The following is a 20,991-nucleotide window of genomic DNA, read 5'->3' on the forward strand; positions in this document are numbered from 1 at the left end:
GTGTAGCTGTTGCAATACTTGGCATTACCGAGAAGGACTTGGGCAGCCGTTTATGAGCCCGGCAGTACTTGCTTCGTTTAATCAGAGGATGCTTTTGCAACGAACCACTGCGGACGTGTCTCTGGCCCCGGCTTCCGTGTTGGCGCCCACGGTCCTGTGTTGCGTTGGATGTGCGTTAGCTCATGCAAAGGGTATTCTCAGCATCGCGGACTCTTTCCTTTGCTCACAAAGAAAGGCATTTACTGCTGTTAAATCCATAATTCTTTCCATTTCTTTCCAAGCTCTGCAGGCACAAACATCCACTGAGCCATGCTCTCCTTATCTGCCCCAGAAATCTGATGTCCCCGGCAGGCAGAGCTGCAGTGTTTCTGCTGTAGGTAGAAGTTATTTACAAACCCTGCTTTTCCTCTAATCTTTGCCCTCCCTCCAAGCTCAAGATTTTGCCTTCGCTCAGACCGCGGGATCTGTGAGTTGCTTCTTGTTTTATCGTCACCACGGATCCTCCTCCTTCTCCCCTGCCTGCCCGGGAGGGCCGTGCTGCATCCCCAGAGGAGTTTTCCTTTACCTGCAAGGGTATTTTTTAGGCAAAGACACCCATGGGTGGGCTGTGCTGCCGGCACCCTGCCGAGCGCATCCTCTCGGAGAGGAGCGGGTCTGTGTTCCCCTCTCACTGCCATCCTAACATGCTTGTGCATCAAGAAAAGAGGAAAAAAAACCAAAAAACCCCTAACACCTCTGATGCTGTTCCACAACAGTGGGCTGTCAGGTCTGCCTGTAGCATCCCGGTGCGTTCTGCCTGCTGCCACGTTCGTGTGTGAGATGAGACCGAGCAGAGGGCAGGCGAGTGGCATTGCTGCCTGCAAAACAGACACGTGTTATAGCGGTGATCCCAGACAAGGCACGAGCTCCGGGATGCTGCGATGTCATTTTCTTTATTCCTGAAATCCTGTCTACATGATGACAAACTGATTTGGAGAGAAAAGTGAATTTTGTGTAGTCGATTCTTTAACATTCCAGTAGGATATTGTTCTCTATCCACAGCCTATGTTCATTTTCTTGCTCTTTATGGCTTATAAGAGTAACATAATAACTGGGGTTAATTTACTTGCCGCTGTAATTTATCAAGGCCCTGTGAGCGATGCTTGCTATTCACTCGTTTGGATTGCTGTGGAATCTGAAAGGCTTTTATTTTTGGTTGTTTTTGTGAACAGATCTTCTCCCGAGAATTACAAGTGGCTACCCGTGGTGGCTGTGAAGCTCATTTCATGCTTGAAAACAGAGCTGGTGAGGGCAGGAGCTCGGCAAGCCCCGTGAAACCCGGACCCTGGATTTGCAGGGGGGTTTTTTTGGCTGCTGATTGAGACCGAGAGCGGGCGGCGGAGGGCTGTGATCCCTGCCTGGCTGCATAAGCTGCCCTGAATAGGATTTAAAATCGCAGGCTGCTTAATTTCACCTGGTTCTTTGAGCTTGCCAAGCTCTCGCGGACTCGGGTGGTGGGTGATAAGGGAGAGGTTTGATGGGATGGAATCAGCCGTTCCACTTTCAAGTTGATCCTTTGAACTTAAGGCTTGCGTGGCATTTGCAGCTGGAGGTGCTGGAGCACGAGCCCTGCTATATGAGCCTGGAAGTGGGTGCTTTCCTCGTGGCTGGCCGCTCCAGGCAGGGCTGGAGCTGGTGCTTCTTGGAAAATAGATATTGGAGAGCACGAGAGCAAAGAAACAGTGTTCAATGCTGTGGGCAGTGCCAGAAGGCGATTTCAGACTGGGGAAAGTGGGCAAAACCAGATTTCAGACCAGGGAAAGTGAAGCAGCTTCCCGGGCAAGTTCAATCTCTATTAGTTTCCCAACTTCTGCATAGTTTAGGGGTTTCCTCCCCTTTGATTGAACACGTACAGCACCGTCAGTGTGTACCTGAGCAGCGAGTCTGGGCTGGCCGGAGCCATCTCTGTTAATGACAGAGCCTTCTGCTTTCAAAGCAGAAGCATCTCTTCAGTAAATCTCTTCCTTTTTAAAGTTATTTGTGTATTTTGTACATTATCCTCATCCAGGTCTTTGGTAGCAGGGCTGGTTAGGAACTGTCAGTGCAGAGCCACGTCCAGGCACCCCAGGACAGACGTGTCCCACATCTACTGTGGGCTGCCTCAATGCCAGCACCTCGCTCCTGCCTGAGCAAACCTTCTTCTCCTCCCTGCCAAGGAGAATTCCCTGGAAAGTGCAGCACTAAGCACTTTTTTTTTGGGCTAGTCCAGAGGCAAGACTCTCTCCTGCAGCCCGGGGCATCACAGTGATGCTGCACCATGTCAGGAGCCCATGCGGTCCCACGGGGGCTGGAGAGCTTTGGCCTCCCCAGAAACATCCCAGCATGGAGTGGGAGCGTGCAGAGCTTTCCATGCTGAGGAGGAGGAGACGGATCAGTGCTGGGCCTCATCCCAAAGCCCATCCCAGCCAATTCGTGTGCTCCTGTGGATTAGAGCAGACGGGAACGTTGTCACTGTCCTCCTGGCAAAATGAGACGGAACATCTTGTGCTGTTTTGCAGCTCTGCTGATGGGTCACTGAAGTGAAATTAAAGTAAAAATAAAACCAGAGCTGTAACAGCATGCTGCAAACATCCGAGTCCCCCCTGCTCGCCGGTGCTTGCGTGCTGGTGGATGAGCGCTGGGGGAGCTGGGGACCTCAGGCCAAGCGTGAAGGTGTCAGAGGTGCTCTGGGAGTAGCGTGGTCCCTGCTTTGCTCCTTGGCTGACGTCCTCCTTGCCAGCTTTTCATGCGCTGCATAAATCTCTCCTTGGCTGCTCCGCTCAGTGCTGCGGCTGTTGTGTCGTACCGCACCATCACCTTCTGCCTGCCCGTGGTGCCTTGTCATCGCTCTGTGCTCATCTAGCTTTGCTCCGCTCCCCTTTCCACGGTCCTTCCCTTTGCACCGGCTCCTCCTTGCTGTGGTGTTCCCCCGTGGCTTTTCCTTTCCAAATTTTGCGCTGGCTGCCTTTGCTGTAAAGATGCTTTTTGGGCTCAGAGCAATGCTCTTGCTAGACCTGCGTGCTGTCCCCGCTCCTGCGTGGTCCTCTCCTGCTGTGCCCCTGGCTACCAAACACGTGGCCCTGAACGTGCCCTCTGAGGCTGCGGAGGAGGGAGCTGATCCTGCGCAAAGCAACGGCCAGGAGGACGAAGATGGCAAGGCTTGGCCCCAGAGATGGTGTGAGCTCCCAGGGTGGGGAAAATGGGTTCCCCTTGGCTTTGGAGCTGGTGGCCGGTCCATGGTGCTATGAAGACTCCCTGGTTTCGATCAGGTCTGCGTATTAGATGTAGTACCTAAGGAGACCTATGTATATCATGCTTTTTGCCCTTGCCACCGCGATCAGCAGGCTGCCATAACACATCCCGTAGCTGTCTGGCATTAACAACAGGAGTCTCTGTTGTGACCCTCCGGCATGGTTATTGCTTTTCAGTTTGAGGTTTTGAAGCTTTTTTTTTTCTTCTTTTCTCGGAAAACAAGCAGAGAGGAAAACATGCCTTTGCAATGAGCGCTGCTGACTGAGAGGTTTGTAGCTGATCCTTAAGTTAGCGTAGGATTAGTCTGATCCCTGGGTAATGCCTTATCAGGATAAAGCATCTTGAATTGTAATGCCAAGGAAGCCCAAGAGAGGCAAAATCCCTTTGTTTAGGTTAAATAGAAGCTTTTTCTTGACAGTGGCTGAGATTGGTCATATTTTTCTTTCTTTGTTCCGCAACTCTGCAAAGAGATGCTGAATTAACACCCCAGCCTGGCGCCTTCACTGTGTGAGCTCTGCAGCTAACAGGGTTGTGTGGACTCTCCGGCTCTTCCAGCTCCATCGCTGGTTGCAAGAGGGGCTGACAACTGCTTCAGCCCCTGAAATCCTTGGAAAAACCCTCTCTGACATGGAAAGGTTTCCTGTGGGACACACACGCCTGCCTTCCACCCTCTTTGACATCCCAGGCTGCGGGGCTTTTGCCTTGCCCTCCACAGAGCGGTGGCCCACCGTAAATCCCTCAGTCGTTCGGGGTTGCCCGGGACTGTGCTCCTCTTTGCCTTTGCTCGTGATGGTGCCAAGAACCAGAAATCGCACAGGGCTTTTTATTTTTCAAGCTGATGTCTGAGCCTTCAGTGGGTAAGGAGATCTGCTCTCCCGTACCCATCTTCAGTGACCTAATGTCCTAGTCATCCATTTGCAGAGCCTTCAGTGCAGTGTATCTGTAAGTGGTTGACATAGAAACATTAACCTTTCTCTTTTTGTGTCTTTTCTCACCTGAAGAAGCCGCTTGGGCTATTTATAATTTGAGTGTGTGCAGAATACCCGAGAGAGGGGCTGCAGCTGGAGGGCTGAGCTGTCTGTGAGCTTTGAGTGTGGGCAAAGTGGCAGCAAGCTCTTTCTGTTTGTTTTCCATGTAAATCTTTGTGTATCTGTTTGCTTACCCGTAAAACAGAGTCATTTTGAGGTTTGACATCTTCTTTGAAAGAGGCTGAACCTGTGTTATTGAAGCGGTGAAGTTATTGTGTGATCTTGGCAGGCTTTTCTAAATGAAATATTTGAAACAAATCTCGGCAATGGGCTGAGTGTGTCACACAGTATCTGCTATATATAATTAGAGGCTTCCCAAGCCTCAGCAGTGACCGTGGGATGTGCTGGGGTCCCTGCTGTTTCTGGACCACGCGTGACACCAGACTTGCTTGGCTGTGAGTTCCCGTCAGATGCTCTGGGGTCAGCAGCCCGTTGGCCGATTTGTGGTCATACTCATCCTGCCCCAGCTCTGATGTCCTCTCGTGGGAAGCGGGGACCTGGAGGAGCCCATGGCCAGCAGCTGCTGTGTCACCTCCTCCTCTCCGTGCTGGTGAGCTTCTCCACCGTGCTGTAGCTTCCACCGTCGGCTGCTTCTCCCTCTCCAAATAAGCAGTTCACTACGCACCATCTGTTGATTTTAATTTCCCATAATTTGTTTCCATGTGTATGTGATTTGTACTTTCATTAATTGTGCTGCTGAGTTTCTTATTCGTGAGACTTGCTTTGCAGCAGGGAAATCATTGTGGTTTCTCCCCTCTGTCAAAGCTATTTTTGTTATTCACACAAATGAGCGCTTTTGTCCTTTGAATTTTGCTCTCTGGGCAAGTCTCGCTTAAAAAGAGATCTTTTGGAAGAGCAGTGCCAGACCCATTTGTGTGGAGCTTCATTACATCCTCGTAGCCGTCCTGAGCGCAGCCATTAAACGTCTTTAAAAAGATCTGCCTCCCAAACTTTGCTTAACTGCCTGCAGAGCAGAGACCTTCAAAACCATCACCATCGGCAGGTGCAGCCCCTTTGGCGATCGCAGCCCTCCGTGGCTCTGCTCCCGTCCCCGGGTGCTCGCCCATCTCCCCGGCGGGTGATGTTGGGCAGCGTGAGCACTTTGCACCAGCGTGTGATCTCTCCCGGGTCTGGCGTGCGCCCCAGTTCCTCCGGCTGTTTCACTAGATGGAGTTACCATCCAGACGTGATATTTTAGGGACAATTCGGAGTCTCCTTACCCCGTAACCCTGTACGTAGGGTTGATTGCTGCTGTCGTTTTCCCTGTCTCCATCCTGAGCCTTGGCACAAGCCTTGGATCGGGGCTCTGAGGAGTTGTCGAGCGTTTCAGCTCTCCGTGTTCAGCCTGGACTCGATGCAAATGCCGTGATTATCTGAGTTAGTGCTGATTTTTATGGTGTGTTTCCAAGGCAACTGGAAATTCAGAAGACCACAAACACACACACAGCCCTCTTCTTCTGAGACCTTATCCTCCAGTACACAGGTAAACACTCTCAGTGACATTTTCAACCTGTTTGAATGCTCATCTGAATAGTCCCCACTGTCCCCTCACGTGGCTACCAGCAGCTGGAGCAGGTAATTGCCTCCTTTGAAGGCTGTAAAAACCCAGCCAGCTACACAAACAGGTTTCCTTTTGTTCTTTGAATGTTTTGCCACCCCCCCCAACGTTGCTCGGAGGGGAGCGATACCAGAGAGGCCGCAAAAACAAAAACGGGGATTTTGAACAAAGGAAAAAAAAAAGTAGCAGCGGTTTGACGCTTTCTGAAAATCAGATATTTTCTGGGAGGGACAGGGACCTGTGCCAGTGGTGAGAGGGTAAGAAAAGTTTGAGAAAGGGCAGGAGGAGAGAGGAGGAGGATGGAGCCGTTATCCCCGAGGAGCTGCATGGAGGAGGCAGCAGCGGATCACAGGTCTGTCGCACCCGCTGCCCTCCTGGGAAGTGCTCCTCGTCTGGTTTTCTTTGGGGTTTATGGGAATAGCTGTAATCTAAAATCATGGGATTAACTGTAATATAAAATAATCTGCAAGGTAGGAATCTTCTCGGGGAGTTTGGGTTTCCTTCTGCTTTGGAGACTGTCTGTACAAGCGTCGTGCTGGTATTTGGGCACGGGGAGACCAGAAACGGGGAAGGTGGCATTGCTGGGAGCCTGGTCCTGGCTTAGCACAGCTCCTGGAGACTTCATGGGAGAAACTGGTGTTTGGTTCTTCTGCAGCCCCCGTGGCACCAAGTCATCTGCACCTTGCAGGGACACCCCTCTGCAGAGAGGTTTGCTGAGCCTGGACATTTGTGAACAGACTTTGGTGTTTTGCACTGCTATGCTCCTTACTAAAATAGTATTTCAGCTGGTGGGGACTGTGATCTTTTCCCCTCCAGTGCACTCATAAATACAAAAATCTCTCCTCTCTGTGTTGGCTTCACGAGAAACTGATGGTTTGGATTCATAGTGGGGAAATACCCTGGGCAGTGTGGCAGGCTCTTGTCTTGATCTTAGATTAAGTGAACTTAGATTAAAATGAGAAGGGTAACGACCTGGCCTGGAGTCCTGCTTTCCTGCTCATGCCAGTCTTTCTCTGTTGGAGTGCAGGAGGTGGGACAGTCTCAGGGCTGTTGTAGGTTTGACCTTACTGGTTTTTTCTTTCCTGTTTCAGAGGGTCTGGCTGTGGGAGTTGGATTCGGGGCTATTGGAAAATCAGCATCTGCGACCTTCCAAAGCGCCAGGTAAGCCACAACACCGCTTCTGCTCTGCGTGCATCAGGTTTTGTGTGTGCCTTTGCCTCTTGGAGTTTGTCTGTCGGTCCCACATTGCTACTGAGCCAGGGTGGTTGGAGATGCATTGACTGAAACTTGTCTGGATGCACAAGTGTGGGCAGAAGGAGCAGAAGAAATTCCTAACGCTCTTGCATTTTCCTAGTGGTTGTGCTTGTCAGGGCGTGACAGAGAAATGCCAACATTTTCCACAAAAGCAGCATCCCCAACGGGTAGGAGCAGCTGCCAGAGCTGTTGGAAAGCGTGCAGTGGCTTTGTTTTCCATTCCTGCCAAGCAGGGCCACTACACTCTGTAATTGGTGGCAATAAAGACCCTCAATCCTCCCGGCATCCCTGCTCGCCTGCTCCAGCCTCGTCAGCGGCCGCTCTCGCCCAGCTCAGTTTTTGGTAGCTGAACTAGCATTGCCCCCACGCTCCCTTGCAAAACCTTTTGTCCTTCTCTAAGGGACTGGTGTGAACACAGGGGGGTTAATTCAGCTCCTCCAAACTGCCTGGAGGGGTGGGGGGGAGCTTGGGCTTCAGGTGCATTTTCATACCAAGTAGGAGCAAAACCTGGGGGTCCAGGGTGGGTGATAGCAGGGAGAGCCCTGCTGCTTGCCCACACCCAGCTGCCCCTGGCAGAGCTGAAACTGGGCTGACTGGGGGCATTGCTAAAGAAATGGGAAAAAGGCAGAAGTCTGGTGCGAAGCGGGAGCCGGAGGAGCTGCCTCGGCTCTGGAAGAGCTGCTGGCACCTCTTGGCGGCTGGCTCGCAAACGGCACCCTCCTGCCCAGGCTCCTCGACACGCCGTTACCGATTGCTTTTCTTTTTCTGTTTGAATTTTACACCTGAGACTCATAGCACACCACGTTCCCTTCGCCCTTTGTTTACCAGACCCAGGCTGTAATTTATGTGGTTTGGGGACACGCAGTGTGTTCGGTCTGTGAATAACCTGCCCAGCCCTTATGGCTCGTGGATGAAAGTGCCGTTATGTCTCAGCCGCCTTGTTCCTGCCAGAGGATCTACGGGGCCTCAGGGATGGTTTTGGAGCCCTCCAGGTTGTCCAGCCCCTTCTCTGGCCAAGCACAAGCTGCGCTTGCGAGGACTGTGCAAAGACACGAGCAAAACCTTCTGTACCCAATGCCCTGTTACATCCCCAGCTGATGGGGGACCCATCCTGATAGCACGGGCTGGCACCGGGTACGCTGCCCCAGGGACTTTGATTGCAGCAGATACTATCCAGATTTGTGGTGACAAAAGCAGGATACGCCAGCTCTAGACGCCGCATTTCTCTAACCTTTTGAATTAAAAGGCTCTTCATAAAGTCTGTGGAGGCTCTAGAGATGCTTGAACAAAAGGACTTTTTTTCATCAGCTGCTCAGTAAAAGCTAAGAAGCCAGAAGCAGCTGGTTCTTTCTCTGTATTTACAACAGCATTAATCATGTTAGATGGAAGGTGGAGTCTGTACCATGAAAATACCAATGCAAATTTAGTCAGCTGCGAAAGGAGGCAAAATAACTTCATTGCCATCAATCTGTCTGTCACTGTCATCTGCGGGCAGCCCAGAAATCGCTTGGTGTAGCCTTCCACTGTGAAGCCATTTGGAAATATCCAAGAGTAAAATTCTAGGTGGCTAATTTGTGTTATGTAGGCTTAAAAAACAGCAGTGGAATTATACTTCATGTAAGCTAACATGAGAAATAGAGCTAACTCTTTTGACACATCCGAGGGGGAAATTGCTCCTTGGCCAACCTCAGCTCTTAGAGGACATGACAGTCGTGATCTCTTTCGTGTCCATTATTTTGAAATAGTGTTTTAATGAAACAGCTGCGTGACTCGGTTTACCTCCTCCATTCTGCTTCTGCTTCCCCCTGGGTGTGACTAACCACGTTAGCACCAAGCTGAGCCGGAGCTGGGGTGAGCTGCTTCTCGGGAAGGCTTATTCCTTCAAACCGTGAATTGTGCAAAAGTATTTATGAACGCTCCGACACGCTCAGAGCCCGAGCAAAAGATGCAGATGCCTCAGGATGCTTGCAATGGCTGCTGTATGTTTCCAGGGTTGGCTGTGACTTGTCCACGCTAACCAAAGGACCTTCCTTGCTGACTTGTGCTTGATGAATAAATGCTGGCTTGCTTGGGGAAGCGCGCTGCCTGATTGCATTGCTCCCAGAGGGGTGAAATCTCGGCAGGAGCCCGAATTCATTCCAGCTCACTGTAGGGCCCTGGTGAGACACAGCCGGGCTCTATCCTGAAGGGCTGTTTTCAGAGCCACGGGCTTTGCAAATAAGCAGCGCCTTTTGCAGAGAGACAATTAGGAAGAAGGGGAGAGCACCAGCCGCTCTGCAAACCGCGGCGGTGCCGCAGCAGTGACGTCTGGGCGTTGCGAGCAGCTGGGTGCTGCTCTGGCCTGGTTTGCTTTCAGGCTGGTCTGAAGCAAGCTCTTTGGGTGCAAACTGCCATGCACTGGAGCAGCTCAAGGGTGGGTGTTGCAACAGGGTCCCTGCCTGCCTCGGCCGGCCGTCACGGTCCCATGTGCTTCGCTTTTTTTTCACGTCGCGCAGCAACGCTCCCCGGCTTTGTTGGGATGTGGGTTAATACCCTGTTCCCGATACCTTGCAGGGATCCTGCAAGGCTTTTCCTAGGCTGAGGACTTTCCCCTGCACCGGCGGCTGGAAGGTTTCTCGGTGCTGCCCGCGGCAGGAGGGATGCTGTGGGGCTCCCACCGTGGCCGTGCGCTTGGGGCTGTGCCGGTGCAGAGCTCAGCCCTGGCCGAGCATGGCAAGGGACCCATTTTGGGGTTTTAAAGGACAGTGGGGCCGGGTGTGCGGCAGAGATGGGGCTGGCTGGGAGCGGCGGTGGCCGGTGAGCACCAGCACGGGCAATGTAAGCAGAGCAGTGCGGGCAGAGACCTGCAGCTGATGGTCGGAGTCAGGGGGAGACTTTGGGGTTTGGTTAAAAACCAGAAAAGGATGATTAGGAAGCAGGGTGGGCTTCTCACCTTTTAACACACCCAGCGCTTTGCATGTGCTGGCATCACCTCTGCCATTCTGTGACTCTCTGGGCTCTTGTAGGGTCCTGCCCCTTACCTCTATGCTTGCAGGATCCGACCCTCTGGGCTTCTCCATCCACCCCATGTCCCTGGAGCATCTTGGTGCTGCTTGCCAGGCCCCTGCCCACACTCGTCCGCGTTTCTTTGCTGCCACCGGGTGTGCAGGCTCCGTTCCTGCGATCTCGCTCCTCCACGGCTCCTCTCTGCCGGTGCCAGGGCTCGCCCTTGGATTACGGCCCCTCGCCTTGTGAATTGTTTCATTTATGGCTTGCGGCGTGGGGGGAACCCACTTTATTTGGCTCGTCAGGGGATGCGAGCGAAACGTGGTCCCGTGCCTGAGGAAGGTGGGGTCTCGCCGGTGGGGTTGGATCTTTGCTTTTGGTGCTCCTTCAGCTGGGCAGCACACTTGAGCCTTTTTTTGGAAAGGTGATGTAGGTTTTACGGCAGTTTAGGCAGGGCTTAGGACAACCTAACGTCTGCTCTCGGGGTGCTTCCCATGGGGGGCTGAGCCGCTGCTCGTCCTCGGGCAGGAGCAGGCTGCTGCGGAGCATCCCTCCCTGCTGCGGAGCATCCCTCCCTGCTGCGGAGCATCCCTCCCTCCCTGCTGCAGGACTGCGGTTCGCCTGCCCAATTCCTCGCAAGGATAAAATCATCAGAAAGTCCCACGGGCTGGAAATAGTGGCTCAGGACAAAGCTGCTGCGATGACAGAAGAGGAGTGAGACCCAGAGCGAGTGTGTGTCCGGGGTGGAGGAGCGATACCCGGGAAGAGGAGCAGTGCCCGGTGTGGGGTGTGCAGCGAGCCCTGGGAGGGGAAATTCCCCTCCAGATGTGAGCAGGGAGGCAAGAGCTGCTCCTGGCTGCCTTCCAGGCAGGAAGGTAAAGAGAAGGGCAGCCATGTCTTAAAAAAGCTGTTTTACCTCCCCCTCTTTGCACACTACAGCACGGGGGGAGGAAACCCTCTCCACCTTGTGTGGCTGATTTAACAGGAACCAGATGGGGCTGGAGTTGCTGAGATCAAGACGGGCTGAATTTACACTTCCCTCGGCTGCTCTGGGGATGTGGAGTGGGCAGGAGTGCAGGCAGGGGTGCAGGCAGGGCTGTCTAACACTGGTGCACTTTGTCGGTGGTTTTCCCAGGGCTGGGTGTAGGAAGAGAGGGGCTGGGAGAGGTCCCCACTGCTGGCCACGCTCCGCGTGTTTCCATCCGCCGGGGCTGTGGTGCGGGGGAGTTGCGTGTGTCGGGGTGGTCTCCTCTCTCCAAGTCCCTGCTGTGTCTTTTAGAGGACAAAAGCACCCACCAGTGAACCCTGGGGCAACCCTGAGCCCCTCATCCCGTGGGGGTTACACCAGCCACGCTGGGCAGATGCAAGGTGGGGTTTGGGGTTGGCAGGGAGGAGATCCTAAGTGCCCACTCCGCCGTCCTCTCTGGACCCGCATCCCTTCCTTCGAGACCCACCTCGACGCTGCCGCGTTGGCACCCAGGAGCCTGCAGCATCTCCAATCCCTCATCCCCTGCCCATGCGGTGGGAGCTCGTGCCTCGGCTGGAAACACAAGAACGGAGCGGGAGGTGGGGTCCCTGGGCACCTCTCTTTTTCTCTCCCCTCCCTGCCCCATCAGAGTTTCTTCCTTTGAGAATCAGCATGAGGGGCTGGGTATCCCCCTCCCCATCCCACCCGGCGTCGTGCCATTGCCTTGGTGTGATGACTGGATTTGGGGGGAGCCCGGTGGTGCAGGGGAGCGGAGAGGGATGTCCTGGGGGGGGGGGTTAGTGGGGATGTAGGAGGCTAGTTCTACTTGCCCCTTACAAATCCGCCCTGTGCTATTTGCTTTCTGAAAGCAGGAGGCAGCTTGTAATTGTGCTGTATGCGAGCACACAAAAAGCCAAATCTGTTTTCTTGTGGAGCGTTGCTTCTTCCTGCAATTTTTTTCTGTCAAAGAGGAATTCACCATAAAATTAATTTCCTTGGTCAGGATTGCAGGAACTTCTGAACATACCTGTGTTATACTGCAGAGTGAACAGAAAACTACTGTAAAAAGCCTGTGCCGGCAATTTTGCTTTTAACAGGAGAAAGATTTGGGAATGTCTTTAAGATATGGACCCACTGCCCTGAGGAGGTGGATGGAGGGTGAGAGCTTCGCCTCTGGATGGCAGCGGTGGGGGGAGATGGGCCGAGTGGTAAAAGCAGGACAGTTTCTGCAACCGGTCTCATCTGTGCAGTGAGTGGGGCCTGGACTCGGATGGCTTCCTTGGCTGGCTAATTTGGGGGGGGAAAGGGAATCTGTTGCACAATTAACTTTGAACTGGCTGGATTTTCTCTGCCAGTCCCTCTCTGGTTGATCTGCTCCTCTGTAAGGAATCACAGCACTGTGTTTCCAGCAGTTAGGATATTCACCGCATCACTGGCTGGCAGCACAGGCAACGGGCGATTCACCGGCTGGTACCCACGGTTCTCCCGGCTGAGCTGCTTTCCAGCTGGGATGTGAAGCCTGTGCACTTGGGATGCTCTTCCAGGGGAAATAATCTCCACGTGCCAGTTCCCTCTCGAGCACGGGTGCACAGGGGCTCTCCCTCCCAGTCTCTGTAGCATATGGTGGCTGCGTGGGTGTAACCTCCGAGTGTGTCATTTTGCAGCCTCAGTATTATTTTAATGTTGTTTGTGTGTGTATTTTAAAAAATAGGATAAAAGGTTATTATTAAGGCTGGAAAATCAAACCCGAAGCTACTGGGAGATGCTGGCAACACGATTGCCAGTGCACTTTTGGCTAGGATCTTTGTAAGCCCACGTTGCAAACTGTGGTCTTTGCCCAGATGCCCTCTCTTTTCCCCGCTCCAGCTCCCCTGCCCTCACCGTCCATCTCTAGGTCCTTTGTGGTTTGGTTCAGGCTTCCTCCGAATCGTAGGACAGAGGGTACGTGAGCACCGCAGTGCCTGGCTGCAGCCCTGGGCGGTCTGCAGGGACAGAGCATCCTCCGAGGATGGGGGGTCCTGGGGGGGGACGGGGGTCCCCAGGGACCGGAGTTGCTGTCTGTTCTCATGCGACACAGCACGGGGGCTGCGGGGCCACGGTGCGCTGCAGCGTTAACTCTGTAAGAAAGCAGCCTTTGTCATGGCATGAGGCTAAGTCCGGTCACAAGGGACAGTATGTGCCAGAAAATAAAATTTTAAAAAAAAAAAAGATAGCTTCAACTGTGGCAGGGTTTTCAGGTCCTGGGTAATCAGTGAGGTCTAAGTTTGGCAGAGGGATCATTTAATTTTAATTTCAGCCAGTGCTGCGAGCCGTCCGCAGCCTGGGGCCGGGTTCTCCCGCAGCCTTTCAGCTTTGGCGTGATATGCGCTGCCGGGCTGATGGGGCTAACCACGCTGAGATGACGGGCGACTTCTGCCTTGTCTGAAAAAGCATTCATCTCCTTTACTGTACATTTGCTGGGCTTGTTTCACTAAATACCTCCCTGTGCAATGGTTTGAACAGCCGAGCCTGGTGCTCTATCCCCACGTATCTGTTATGTTCTGCGTTTTTCTTGCTGGCTTGTGTCTGTGCTGCCTGCTCTGGGCACCTTCCCCGTGCTCCTGGCATGGATGGGGCAGAGCTGCTTGTCTACTTCTTCCATCAAAAATAGGAGGTGAGTTAGGACAGTGTGGACCTGACTGTTACAGCAAGTAACTTGGCTGGTTGCAGGCAAGAATTATCTGCAAGTCCGACTCGAACTGAAACGACAGAATAAAACACGGATGGGATTTTACTGCACTCCTCCTCTCCCAAAGTGCATCGTGCATTTTTATTTTTCAATCCACCCCTGTTCCAGGGGTAGAAAGCTCATGTCCCTGCTGATGGGCAGGAAAGCAGAGGTGCCTGGGATGACCTGCAGGCTCTGGGCTCACAGTCCGACACTGGCGTTTTCTGCAGAGCAAGAGCCGCAGCCAAACCATCCCCATCCCTGGTTGCTGCTCCTCTCCCATCTGACACTAGGTGGTAACATCCATGTTCCTATCAGCCTGTTCTCCGCAGATTTGGGGCTGATTCATAGTTTTGCACCGCTGTAGGGCAAGCCCCGGAGCTAACGGGACTCCCAAATGTGGCTTTTTTGCTGGCAAAACGCCTAGCAGAGGGCTGCTCTTTCAGATGCGAGAGAGTGTTCAAATAAGTGAAACCGATATCGAGTTAAATGCTATAAATTACTTTGAGCAGATGAAATATATGAAGGACTATAAGTTTGAAAAATAAAGTGAAATGTTTTGTTAAGCCATGGGTGGTCTGGGCCCCGGGTCCTCCTAGGATACCGCGGATGCAAATAATTTAGAGAGGTTAAAAATGGCGCAGGCAAATTTTTGGCAAACGTCTGCCTTAGGATGAAGCCCAGTACGTTTAGGGGTGGGGGGCCACGGGGTGTCGGTTGCTGCCTCTGGTTTAAAGCAGGGGGGGTTGGGGGGGGCTCTGTTTGTGGTGACGATGGCAGCTTTCCCTGCGTGGCTGGGGAGCGATTCTCGGGGTTCATGTGGATTCCTTTTAGCAGCTGTAGCAGTCGGAGGGCGAGCCGGCAGCTCTCGGGTGGGGAGCAGAGGCATCTCCCTCCTGTGGGTGTCACCCCCTCAGCACCCTCTTTTCCTGGGCGAGGTGGACCTGCGCCCAGCGAGCTTTTCTCACCTCAACCCCAACCTCCTCGGGGCAAAGACGGATTCCTTCTCCCCTTCAGCAGCTCCCAAATCCAACCTTGTTGCATCCTCTTCTGCAAGCTGCAGGTAATGTTTCGTCCAGGGTCCGAGCCCTGCTCGCCGCGGATGCAAGGAAGTGGAAAAGTGCAGGTTTCCGTGGGTGTAATGTTTAACTTGGGCTTGCCCTTCCCCAGCACAGCTCGGCTTGCAAAGTGCTTTTGGTGCCGACAGACTATCGTGTCGTGGCACCGGAGCTCCCACCAGCATCCCACCTGCCCTGGCTATCTCCTGAATGAAAGCTCCTATTTAGGGCAGCTGGAGAGCGGGTGTGAGTGTGGAAGTGATGTAAACAGATATATTTTTTTTTTTTTTTTCCCCCCTGATGAAGATGGTGATGTTTCCTCCACTGCAGCACAATGGTTCCCATTCATTGGCCCTTTTGCTGGGAATGCTGGCCTTGTTTTGATCTGTTGTGCCCACAGATTGTTTCCTGTCCAGCTTTGGTAAAACAGACAGAAAAGAGGCTTCGAGTTGACAGGCAGACTTTGACTATGGCTTGGAAAATATTATTTCATGGGACAGCCTGTGCCTCCCACGCTGTGTCTCTCAGGCTGGAAGAAAAAAAAAAATCGGCTTGATTAATGTACGGAGATTGAAACCAGGCAAAAATTTTATACTGTGTTTTCTCTGAATGAATGGAAATCATTGTGGTCTGAGAGACAGCAGAAGACACACTGGGTTTTTCTCTCGTTCGCACACATGCAATCTCTGCCTCTTGCTTATGAATAGATCCACAGTGGAGCTAATAAAGAGGTTGCTCGGGTAGGATCAAAATGTGGGGTCGAATCCCAACCTCTTTATCAGATGAAGGCCGTGCACAGAAACACCTAATGGAAGAAACCCACTTATTGATGGTAGGCGAGGTGGGGCTGCACGGGGATTTCCATGTTTCCCCAGGATCCCAGACAAATGCTGCTCCTGCAGCCAGGCTGCTCCTGCCCGAGGTGCAGAACAAAGCCCAATGCTGCCGCTGGTTACAAAATAAAACTGTTGGAAGATGCTTATTAAGCACCTTTTAATTAGCCTCTCCTGAAGGTAGATGTTTATTACTAAGTGAGAGTTAAAGAGCAGGGTAGGTTTCTCGAGGGTTTTTCTTTTGTGAATGGTGGGGATGGTACCCAGGTGCATTTTCACTACGGCTGGTGCTCTAGAGAAGAAAGTGGCCTGGAAGAGTTTGGTGAGCCACAAACCAGGACCGTGGCTCCTCAGCTGCTGCGTTTGTCATCGTGGCTAATGAACCTCAGCAGCGATGGCTGACGAGGTGGAGAGGAGAGGGAGGCTGCTGCCGGCGGCGACGGCTTCTTCCCAACAGAAGCCTCAGCAGCAGATGTCCCAGCCCCTGTGTGCAAACGCGCAGATTGGCTTTAAGAGAAGAAATGCACAATTTAGGCCAGAAGAACAGGTCTCGGTGCCGGATGAAATCAGGCTGCGTGGATGTTGGGAAAGCGTTCTGCTCCATCACTTGCCGGGAGAGCTGGGGCTTTGGCTTTGGCAGTGAGGGGACAGACGTCCTGCGCTCGCCCTGCTGGAGCAGCAAAGCCGATGCACGTGCGCTCCATCTGCCAAAGCCTTGTAGTTCTCTCTTTGCCCATCGGAAAACAGTTATTGTAAACGGGTTTTACACCTCTTCTAGGTCCTTAGGAAAAGGAAGCGGGTGCCTGGGAAGCAAAGTGAGGTGGGCTCGTACGGCTTTCCCCAGCCCGGAGATGTTTGCAGGGCTGTGCAGTATCTCTGTCACCTTGGGTGGAGTTCCCCGGTTCCTGTTTGAAGCCTTAGCAGATGCTGCAGGACCGCTTCGATGCGCTTGGTTTGCGGCGTAGGGGAGATCTCATGAAGCAGCCCCCGGTGCAAGGCTGAACGGAGGATGGCCGTGGTCCGTGGAGTGGCAGAGCCTCCCTTCCCACTCCTTATTCTCGATAAACAAACTTACAACACTGACAGACAGAAGCCAGACTGACCACGATGTCTTGGCTTCCTCCTGTATCCAAGACAAATTATTACTGCGTGAATAATGAAACCAGCATGACACCAAACACAGCAGCGCGTTCAGCATCTCCCGGAGCAGCTCCGGAGCTGCCGACGGCTCCCGTCGGCTTGCATGGCCAGGTCTGCAGGACGGGCAAAAAAAATGTGGTGGGAAGCGCTGTGGCCTGCAGTGTTTTTATTGAGCTGCCTTCAAAGCTACCAGATGTTTTCCTCACCAGGAAAACATTTGTTCTCCTGCAGTGCCTGGATAGTCTATCGTCCTGCAGACGGACCTGCTTCCCATTTTGGTGCAATGCTGCCGGGTTGAATCTGGGATCTTACGGCGCTTTACCACTTGGTCCCTGATGTGGAGAGACGTAGGCAGGGAGCAGAGACCTTGTTTTCCAATCTTTGGATCAGGAGCAGAGCGCAGACATTTTCCTGGTCCTCAAAAAACGCAGTAGCTTGGTTTGGTCGAAGTAATCGGGGTTGCTGGAGACTGGGTTCAGGGTGAATTTAAATTTGTGGGGGAGACTTCCCCAGTGCAAACCAGGTCTCTGGACCCCAGCAAGGACCCTCGCCTGCCTACAGCACCGCGGGTCCTCTGGGCGATGGATGGGCGGTGGGAAGGCGCTTATGTCCCACCGTCAAGCAGAGGCGGGGGGAGCCATGCCGAGCCCCCCCTGGCAAAGGGAACCCATTTCGGATCGGCAGCTGCTGTCAGGCAGGGCTCCAGCCGGGAGAGCGGTAGTACTTGGCAGCGAACCGCGTCTTGAATGGTTTACCTTGGCCTTGTGATGCTGGTCCTGCCTCCTGCCAGGCTGGGGAGGTCGGGGTAGGTCCGTTGCCTCCATCCCCATGCACCAGTGCGGGGGGGGGATGCTTTTTGGAGGGTGTTTTTTTTGCTTTTTGAGTCTTGCAAGCGGGTGCTTGGCTGGCCGGGGGTGGTTTTCCATTGCACGGACAGCTGCTCTTTCCGAGGCAGCCGGCTGTCAGAGGTCGCTCTCAGCTGGTGATGCTGCTGGGGAGCCCGTGGAGATGCCGAAGAGGGAATTGCGGAGCAGAGCTGTGCGCTGGCTGCTGGGTCCCGTAGAGGTGCTGGGCAGGGGGTGAGGGAGATAAGAAGCATCTTCCGAAAGCAGCCAAACTGCAGGCTGCTAGAGAAAACGGGTGCTTTGTGCTTTCCTGAAATTCAGAAACCAAAATTCAAGGCACTTGAAGTCAGTGTCTCGGGGAAACCTGCCCAAAGTGGTGCAGCCAGGCTGAGCAGAATCCCTCGGGCTCTGTGCCTTGCATCCGCATGTCGGAGGCTCCTTTGCCACATCGGTGCTGGCAGGTTTGGTGGCAACACTCCTTCTTCACTTGCCTGTCCCTTGTCCAAGACGATTGGGTTGAAAGTCCATGGCAGCCCAGCCTCTGCTGGGCCCCAGCTCCTGGGGCTGGATGGGTGCTGCAGCCTTTATTTATTGCCCCGGGCTGGAGGAGGAGAAGACCTCCCAAGTCAGCAGGGAGGTCTCCAGAGCCTGGCTGGGAGCCGGGCTGCTGGCTACAAATCCCTTACTGGCTGTTTGCATTTACATCACCGTTTGTATAAATAGTCTCCCCTCCTCTCTCACTTCTTCCTTATCCCTTACTCAAGTGCCTGGACCAAGGAGGGGTTTTGGTTGATTTGTAATACTTATGAGAGACAGCTGGCCTCCCAAACAACATCTGGCTCCCTGGAAAGTCTGTGTAATGGTTGCTTTCTTCTTTTTCTGTGGTGGTCACTGCGTCTGCAGATACAACCTGAAGGGCAGGGGATGCCAGGAGCAGCTCCCGCGCGGAGCGCTTTGGCTTCTCGCCTCCCTGCGAGAGGGCTTTTGCGGGTTGCTGCCCAACCCTTTCCCCAGGTGTGCTGTTGGCCGACTGAACGGTTTCTGGCCGAGCTATGGCTGGGTGATGCAATGGCTTAGCAGCCTGTGGTGGCCCTGCAAGAGAAGAAGGCTTCAGCTCTGTGTTCGCAAGAACCCCTGAGCGGCAGCTGCTTGAATGCACTGTAATGCTTCCCCAGGGCTCCGGCTCACCCTGCGCCCCGTGTTGGAGGTGAGGCACTCGTGGTTTTCAGTGCAACCGTGTTGGGTGTCTGCAGCATCCTCTGGTGTTTTACAGGAGAGCGGCTGGGGAGGCTGCCCAGAGCTGGGGAGGACCACGGAGGGGTCCCGGGGCCGGCTCTCCGTGGCAGTGTGTGATGCTCTGGCCGGAGGATGGATAATGATGCAGTCCCGGCGGGTGCTGCAGAGGATGGGTTAGTCAGGAGGTGAGCTGGGGCTGCTCCCTCCCCGGCCCCAAAAGCTAAAACCTGGCAGTCGCGAGTTCTCCAGGACCTTACCGCAAAGGTCTGTCCTGCCCAGCTTTGATCTGCAAAGTGCACCCGTTCAGTTCCTGTTCACCTTAAAATAAAAGAAAGAGGGCAAAGAAAAAAGCAGAGAAAGAAAAAGCTGTTATCCCTGTTTATCTTATCAAGATAATGCCAAACAAAGCTCACTTTGAACACCAGGTTTGTCTTTGCAGCCCCCGTGGTTTGTTCCTCTCTTTAGCAGCCTGGTTTAAAAATAAACCCTCCAAGGAGGGGAAGCAATTTGAATGAAGACATTGTTACTGTACACGATGTGATAATAGGGCCTTTTATAGCTACAGCTGTTAGTAAATTGTTTAGTTCCAGGTTTTCGGGCTGCATAAAGGACCCGCTCTGGTGCTTTCACTCTCTCCCCTGGCGTGTTTGAACAGTGATGCTGCAGGAGAGGGAAGAGAAGAAACCGTTTCAGTACTTTTAATTTTGCTCTTAGCTAATGATCCCCATCAGGATGCAAACGGGGACGCGCGGGAATCATCCGTGAGCCCCTCGATGAAACCCTGCCACGGCAGCGAGCTCTGCTCGCACGGCCGGTGAGCTGCCTGCGGTGGGGTGGGAACAAGTGGGATGCTGAGCTCCATCCTGATGTTACTGCAGGCACCTGAGAGAGGATGAGTGAAATACATATGTATATGTATCTATACGTATAGCTGGGCTTTTGATTCCCTTCAGGTTCTTTTCAGCTCCTAACAGGGAGGAAGAATAATGTCCTTATTAACTACACTCATCCTTCTTCCCTTGCCTTGCTCGAGGCTTTTGTTTTCTGTAAGCGATGGGGGCTGTGTGTGCTGATGGCTGCCTGGATCTGGAGGGCAAAGCAAACTAAAAACCCTAAAAAATACCCCCTAAACCTTTCCCCCGCCCCAGCATGCTATTTGCACTGAGATTTCCATGGCATGTAAAATCATTTTCTATGTGAAACGTGCTTATAATTAAAAGATTCATACAAAAAGGAGAGGCTTGGTATTTTTGCATGAAGCTATAAACATTAATTGGCAGGTATTACTGGGAATTTTTATAGGTGGGCCATAATCCCAGCCCTGCTTTTAGACCACCCAGCTTCTGTGTGTGTTTAATTTTTTAAAAAATATTTTAATAACCTTTATAAGGTTCTGTATCTCCCTCCAGCTCTAGCCCCACCCAAGATCAATGCAGCCACATCGTTAAATCCCACTTTATTTATGGGTGTGCCTATATGAATATGTAAAAATTTAAATTGTCTGCAGTCTGATGCTGTTTAAAATAGAGTTAATGAGGTCTCACATGAGGGTCTTCTTAAAGTATTTAAAAATAGGTGCTTCTGACTTGTAGGGTCTTAACCAAAACCTCCTGGTGATGGTTAGAGTTGGAAGGTGCTGCCTGTGGCTCCTCAGTGGCTGCCAGGGAAGGATGTTCTTGGTTTCTGCTCGAAAATGGAGAAATTTCTGTCCAAGCCATCACTTTCGGGAGCCGGCTCTGACAAGGTGCGAGCTCTTGCTGTCCCCACAGACTCTTCTTTTTATGGTCTTTGCCATTCTGCTTGTAACGCTTTGGCGGGATTTACAGGGTGCCTCGGGGCTGGGTGTCTGCAGGGCTTGGGGTGGCCCCTACTGATGCTGAGCTTTTTCTCTTTTCTCATCAATATGCTTCTGAAAAAGGAAAGATGCTGTGAATAACAGCAACGGCGGGAGCCCTGCAACTCTGCATGCCGCTTTTTAATGCTGCCTTCCTATCCTTGTCTTACAAACAGGGAAACTGAGGCAGGTCCCTGCTGCATGGGCAGAGGGGAGCCCGTCGCAGGGGCTGAGCCTCTCCTGGGACTCACCCACCCGTCATCCCACCTCGGGCCA

General features: G+C 53.0%; 1 protein-coding gene across 2 annotated transcripts in view; it reads left to right on the forward strand.

Annotated features, from left to right (window-relative positions):
• Positions 1-20,991, forward strand: part of SLC39A11 (solute carrier family 39 member 11) — a 98,604-nt gene that overhangs the window by 66,664 nt on the left and 10,949 nt on the right. For both annotated transcript variants that reach the window (XM_052807957.1, XM_052807955.1), the window contains exon 7: positions 6,948-7,017. In XM_052807957.1, coding sequence (XP_052663917.1) covers positions 6,948-7,017 — 70 coding nt within the window. The remainder of the gene's footprint in view (positions 1-6,947; positions 7,018-20,991) is intronic.

Source organism: Harpia harpyja, chromosome 14 (assembly GCF_026419915.1).
Source record: "Harpia harpyja isolate bHarHar1 chromosome 14, bHarHar1 primary haplotype, whole genome shotgun sequence".
Taxonomy (NCBI): Eukaryota; Metazoa; Chordata; class Aves; order Accipitriformes; family Accipitridae; genus Harpia; species Harpia harpyja.